Source organism: Xenopus laevis, chromosome 6L (assembly GCF_017654675.1).
Source record: "Xenopus laevis strain J_2021 chromosome 6L, Xenopus_laevis_v10.1, whole genome shotgun sequence".
NCBI classification, from domain to species: domain Eukaryota; kingdom Metazoa; phylum Chordata; class Amphibia; order Anura; family Pipidae; genus Xenopus; species Xenopus laevis.
Window position 1 is genome coordinate 37,724,298 of NC_054381.1, and position 6,910 is coordinate 37,731,207.

At 38.2% G+C, this 6,910-nt stretch overlaps 3 protein-coding genes across 4 annotated transcripts in view; 2 read left to right on the forward strand and 1 right to left on the reverse strand.

Annotated features, from left to right (window-relative positions):
* The window catches only part of LOC121394554 (basic leucine zipper and W2 domain-containing protein 2-like), a 337,450-nt gene that overhangs the window by 190,103 nt on the left and 140,437 nt on the right, over positions 1–6,910 (forward strand). The window lies entirely within an intron of this gene.
* On the reverse strand, positions 1,617–5,320 carry LOC121394557 (coiled-coil domain-containing protein 126-like). The gene is made up of 2 exons (XM_041565951.1): positions 4,557–5,320; positions 1,617–1,954 (listed from the first exon to the last, which is right to left on the reverse strand). The coding sequence occupies exons 1-2, from the start codon at positions 4,792–4,794 to the stop codon at positions 1,770–1,772; spliced, it is 423 nt and encodes a 140-aa protein (XP_041421885.1). The 5' UTR covers positions 4,795–5,320; the 3' UTR covers positions 1,617–1,769.
* Positions 1,881–6,910, forward strand: part of bzw2.L (basic leucine zipper and W2 domains 2 L homeolog) — a gene marked incomplete at its 5' end in the record, with an annotated part of 176,390 nt that continues 171,360 nt past the window's right edge. The window contains 2 exon segments of the mRNA NM_001094288.1: positions 1,881–1,999; positions 3,822–4,933. Coding sequence (NP_001087757.1) covers positions 1,881–1,913 — 33 coding nt within the window.

Here is a 6,910-nt window from a genome sequence, read left to right on the forward strand (position 1 = left end):
AGTTTAATTAAAAGTAGGGAGGGGTGTGTGTATGGATGCTGGGTTTTCATTTGGAGGGGTTGAACTTGATGGACTTTGTCTTTTTTCAACCCAATTTAACTATGTAACATATGAAACAAGAGAAAATCATCATACCACTGTCTTACTGCTACACCAGAGCTGAAAGACTAGTTTATACAAGTGCCTAGCACCCTACTAGTTACACAAGCAAGTTTATTATCTTTATTATGCCTCACACAATGGATAGTGTTTTTCAGATGCAACAGCTATTGGTTGCTATGCTTTTTCGCCACCATATCTGAAAAGACAGGTACATTGAATATGCCTGTGCACAGAAAATGCACACCATCTTTTTCTGCCCGAAATCCACCGTGTGTGCAGTGACAGGCAGATTGCTCACCTGTTGATGCACACATTGCATTGGTTTCAGCCCATATCTGCCTTTTGTCTGCCAGCATTTTTCTAGTGTAGGGAAAAACAACAGCATAGCTTGCCACAGCTCTTAAGTGAAGATGTGATTGTTTAAAAGATGAACCGTGATAAGACTCATTGCCCATGTAAAAAAAGGCACTATGTTTGCCCAGGAGCAGTAACCCATAGCAACCAATAAGATGATTGCTTTTAAACAGGTGACCAGTAAATGCTACCTGCTGATTGGTTGCTATGGGTTACTGCTACTGGGCAAACTTAGTGCCTTTTATTACATAACCCCCATAGTTTAGGAACGAGAACAATAGCGCATCTTGGAGATGAGATTGTTTATAAGGAAAAGGAATCAATCGGCTAACGACTAGCGAATGTACAAATGCCAATCAGGAATTTTATCATCTGCCACAGTTGTTCTATCTCAGTTTGACTATTTATGACCATGAGTTTTTAAAGGGCCAGAGTATGATAAATCTAGAAATTTTAATTAAAAACTTGAATCGAGTTTGGAAAATTCACCATTCCAATTTGAGAGATTTGACCATAAAAAAATATATAATTATAATTTTCAATTCAACCCTTAATACATCTGCCCCTAAGTGTTTCCAAGTACAATTTCTGTACATGGAAGGCCAACACAACTGCCTCAGGAAATCTGTCGATCTATCACTTAGGGAGGGAAATAAAATTTCTCTTTCACAAACAACTCTTCAATTCAAGTAGGTTTTTGTTTCCATAAAAACTGCAAACTTTTCCTATAAGGACTTAAATCATAGAAACTATACACAGAACTGAGGGTGATTTCTTGTATGTTTTTGAGGTTTCAAATAATATCCTCAACCCAGCAATAACCATTGGAATAATTGTAGTATGTTTATGTTTTTTGTCAAGCGTCTGCATAAATAATCTTATTTACAGCAATGAATATACAGTCTTACTAACAAATAGTGCAAATAAATACATTCTTTGGGTCAAACCTCCAGCTCAAACATAAATTTTTCGATGTTGCAAAATATAATATTCTAGTATATTATTTATATTATAGGTTTTTGTTTTTAATTTAGAGTACTAAGGTTATAATCTCTAGGACAATGCTTCCAAACTCACTTCTAGAAAACTTACTTTAAAGATAAGGGGGAAAAATAAAATATTATAAACTTAAAATGGCCGATATTCTCTGCGTACTTATAGTGCCGCCGATAAAACAGTTGAGTATTGCATTATATGCTATAGCTGCTTACTTGGCAAACCAAAATAAAGCACAGATCTAGCCAGAAATGCCAATTTCGTAGCACGTAAAGATGTACTCAGCCTGATGAAATAACCAGAATGGCACTCTCTTGCTATCTCTTGTTTGCGGACGTATTCACACGTTTACTTGTAGTTAGTGGGACAGGATTTCCACCAGTGCTATTGGTGCTATTATTGGATGATCCGTTCACTACAAAGTAGTCAATTTTGTTCTCTAGCTTTCCAAGCCGCTGTAGAATATCATCCAAAAGGACAGCAATTGTTCTCTTCAAGTCAGCTATGAAGAAAAAGAAGCGAAATAAGGCATTAGAAGAACAGACAAGTACGATATATATTATTCTTTACAATATTCAGTATTTTTTTTTTTCAAAAACGCATCAGTTAATAGTGCTGCTCCAGCAGAATTCTGCACTGAAATCCGTTTCTCAAAAGAGCAAACAGATTTCAAAATTAAATATAAAAAAATCTGACAACGGGCTAGACATATTGGCAGTTTCCCAGCTGCCCCAGTCATGTGACTTGTGGTCTGATAAACTTCAGTGACTTGTTACTGCTGTAATGCAAGTTGGAGTGATATTACCCCCCTCCCTTTCCCCCCAGCAGCCGAACAAGAGAACATGGGGAAGGTAACCAGATAGCAGCTCCCTAACACAAGATAACACCTGCCTGGTAGATCTAAGAACAGCACTCAATAGTAAAATCCAGGTCCCACTGCGACATATTCAGTTACATTGAGTAGGTAAAATAACAGCCTGCCAGAAAGCAGTTCCATCCTAAAGTGACCAGGCTAAAAAACCTGAGATGGCTGCTTAAACAACGATATTACAACTAAAAAAAGAAAAAAATACACTTGCTGGTTCAGTAATCAACTTTTATATTGTAGAGTTAATTATTTGAAGTGTACAATATTTGTATAATGCTTTATCAGTTGGGCAGGTCGTCTGCATACTTTACTTTAACCTGGCACTCAAGTTGTGTGTGAGGGTGAGTTTCTGCAAACACTTCACTGCATGCAAGCCAGACCGTAGTTAAGAGCGCAGATGAAATAAAAGATGTGTTCTAACAGCTTAGTTATGAGAACACTTTCTTTTAATCCTAAGAGGATAAAAACAGAAATAGCAAAGGCACTGTGGGCTCCAGCAAACATACTTTGGCTATGATGCAAGACTTATTTAAAGAAAGAACTAGTATCTAATCACATTTATATCCTTGTAAAGAAGCAATAGCCTCAGGGTACTAAGAATATGTTATACTAGGCCTCGAGCAAATAGTGAATATATTACAGTTGTAAAGTAGCCCTATAAATGTATGAAAAGGAAACAAGCCGTCAAAATCATCACTGCATAATGTTAAATAAGAAAATATACGCTGACCTACAGCAGTGGTACCCAAACTGCGTGGTTGGCCCTCCTTGGAGGTCCCAGCTTGAAGGTCAGGTAAAATTCGGGTACGGTAGTATTCCTAGATACTGCCAGATACTTAGCTTGGCTGAATTTAGGGATGTAGGCTTGTGTGCTGATCTAGTCATTCTTGTTAACTATGGATGAATGGCTCACAGAATGTTTTCTTATATCTGTATTTTGTCATGGGAAAATAAATGGGAATGCACCAAATCCACTATTATAAGATTCAGTCGAATCCTGAACCCCTTGTGAAAGATTCTGCCGAATCCTGAATTGAATCCTAACCCTAATTTGCATATGTAAATTAGGGGGGGAAAGAGAACCACATGTGCAGTGAGTGGGTGAAGAATTTTTGAAAAGTCACAATTTTTTGGGTTCAGATTTGGTTTGGCCAGGCACTTGGATTCAGCCAAATTCTGCTGAAAAGGGCCAAATCTTGGCCGAATCCCAAACTGAAACCTGGATAAAAAGGGTCCAGACCAACTGTTGAACCGCAAAGGGGGGTTTACACCAAAACAGACTGAAAACCGAAGACTTAAAGGGCAAAATACCAATTTTTTTTAGCATTTAGCGATTAGCGTTTAAACATAATTAAAACAATAAACAAAAAGTAAGTACCAGACAGTGAAAAGTAAAGTACTTTAGTTTTCCACTTTCCTGGTTCTTTGGAGAAACTGTGGGATGAAGAGAGTTAAAAGACTAGTAACCAATTTTTTTTTTTTTTTTTTAAAAATTCATTAGTATGGAACGAAAAAATGAAACCACATGGACAAATTAAATTGCTACAGGTAGGACTACACGAACGATTTTGGCACGATCCGACGCGCTGCGACAAAACTCGTGACAAAAATAAGGTAAGAGATAGAATTGTTGCATGGTGTCGCAACGCTGATACGAAGCGACACGACTGTTGGATCTCTTAATGACCTCTACCCTATCCAGTAGTTGTGTGACACATATAACAGCTGTGATTACACAGAGCTCATTATCTCTTAATTAAACAAACTCGCCTGATTACAGAGGCAACAATGGAAGGTAGAACGGGTAACACATCAATGACCTTTTGCGCGTTAAAATAGAAAATATGAATTATTTAACTAAATCCACCCATGTTTTTGTTTGCATAATGATACAAAATGTAATTAAAAGCATTTTGTCAATATACAATAATTGATTTTAAGGCTATTTGTAATTGCATTAGAAAGAAATATGTTTATCCTTTTCTCTTCTTTAGTTCTATCTCTTGAAACAATATAGCAGAGGTAAGTTCTCCTCCAGGTCTTATAACAGATACTACTTCCAAGAACCATTACGTTTGCAAACAGCTGGAAAAGAGATGAAATGTTTTCAATAAATATACAAGTATATTGGAACTTTGCTTAGATTTGCAGTTTCTAAACACTAACAATTTAATAACTATAATAATTACATCACTGTATACATGAGAAATACGAATAGGTTTGCTTTATAGCTTACCATATCCTGCCATGGAGCCTCCATTTCCACCATTCATTAGATCTTTGTTCTCCTCAGCCAAAGCTTTGACATATCTTCTGCTCAAGTCTAATATTTCATCTCTGAGCTCCTCGCTGCTCTGGTGTCTCGGATACTGGAACGTGTAGCGCAGCAACATCAGTCCCCAGACGAATCCAAAAGCAAGGAGTAAAATACTCAGTTTCTGTGAGACAGACTTTCTTGAAAACGTTAAAATCATGATTTCAGCAGATGTCAGGAATCAGGTGTGTCCCCAGGATTCACAAAAAGCGGTGACAGTCAAATCTGTCTGTGCAGATCATCCTGGAAATGACTCTCGTGGTGCCTGATGCTTATCTGTAGATACCTAACAATAACAGGTAGGCAATGCATTAAAGTATAATATAGCATTATAGTGTATATTACATTAAAAGTGTTTCTCATACTGTCAGTGTGTAAAAAGCCTACGCATTCCATTGATTCCCGGTCGTGACAAAGTGCAAATCCACCTGTATTCAAACAACTTATCAGGTTCTCTGCAGGTAATATGATACCTCCCAACTGTCCTGCTTTTCATGGGAGAATTCTCAGTCCTATCTGTAAAGGGGTGGAAAATACCAGATATGAGAAAACATTTTGTCAGACTGGAAAATGATCTGGATACTATTAAAGGGGGAACCATTGAAAATGAAAATTTAATATAAGCTTCCTCATACTGATGTTTGATACTTTCTAAATACATTGCTTCTGAAATAATCAAGTTTATCTTCACTATTCCTCTCTCAGCATCTGTTTCTCTTCATTCTGTCTTCATGCAGCAGTTAGGTGTCAGATGAATGATCCAATATATCTTATAGGGGGCTCCCTTTCCTAGCAGATGAATTAGAGCTCACTCAAATAACGGATTGCAGTACAAACAAAATAACTGTCTTTTTGCACAAATTCTGCATGTAGCGAGCCCCCCCCCCATTAAGATATATAAGATCATTCATCTGACACCCAACTCCTGCATGAAGACAGAATTTAGAGAAAGCTATACTATCGCGGCTACTTATCTCCCTGTGTGTTTTGCAATCTTAGATTTTAATACTTCTGAATGGGCTTGCAATTTCTAATAAATTGGTCAAAAAAAGGTCTCTGTGCGTTTTGGGATGACAGGCGTTTCAAGTAGCATTGTGTATGAAGTAGCTGGCAATTTACATTGTTCTCAATGAGAAGACATAAAGATCGACTGAAACTTGTTGGACTTCCCCATCTCCCGACCTGCCACTAACCATTCCGATCACATAAAGTAGTAAAAGATCAGCCGACGTTCTGCCCCTGAAAGCAATCGTACGAAAGTTATGTCCGACAAAGCTGGTGACAGTCTCCCACTGAAAATCGAGATATTAAATTGCAGAGATATTATCGGCAGCCGAAAGAAATATTTTAACCTGTCCAATCACCAAACGACCGATCTCCGTGGTACCAAAAATGATGGGACTCTCCACACATGCTCCAACAATCGTACGAACCGAGGATTCGTACGTTCGGATCTTTGCATCTATGGCCAGCTTAAATGTTATGAGGGTACAGACAGATCCAAATGCTTTAGTTCTGATGCATATATAGTCCAACCTATGGTCTTTTAGTTGGTAGGTAAAAACTACAGCTTCTAAACACCCAACAGTCTTGTCCTAATGTTGCCATACAATACCTGATACTGCTCAATAATTCTATTGATACAGCGGAACGTTCTCATGCTGCATATTTATTAATACAAATAGCGGTTCTCAACAGAAATGTTGCAAATTCTCTTCTAAGGAAAGACACACGTGGAGATTCGGGGGGAGATTAGTTGCCCGGCAACATATCCCCTTTTATTCGGACGACTAATCTCCCCGAACTGCCTTCCCATCGTCTAGAATCTAAATCGCCGGCGGGATGGCACTCTGAGCGCTTCGTTTTCCGGAGTCACCTGAAGTTGTCTCACAAGGAAAACGAAGTCGCCCTAAACGAAATCTCTGCCCTAACTGTATGGGGCCTTGGACAAATTACCTTCCTGTACCCAGGCACCGAATGTTTACTCTACGTGCAGATACTTGTTCTGACTCATATGTTTAGTGCTGTATAAAAAAAATAATAGCCCTAATAAAATAATAATAATGGAGTAAAATTAAAATATGTATACCAGGCATGTCCAAAAGTCGATTGCGGCCCATTTTCAAATTTACACCGGCTCTCAGCCTCCATCATGAAATTAATAATAATGCGGTCAGCCAGCACAGTGCGATCAGGAATCGCGTAGCAGTAATATTTTGGCACATCAGTGAAATGATCTGCCACTTGGTCTATACTGCTGTCTGTGTGCTGAAGGT

What these genes read in the sequence shown, in the direction of transcription:
- LOC121394557 (XM_041565951.1), bottom strand. Translation starts at nt 4,794, where the DNA reads ATGATTTTAACGTTTTCAAGAAAGTCTGTCTCACAGAAACTGAGTATT. An exon ending in AGGCTCCATGGCAGGATATG is followed by an intron (nt 1,955 to 4,556) that starts GTAAGCTATAAA and finishes TTTTCTTCATAG; the next exon opens with CTGACTTGAAGAGAACAATT.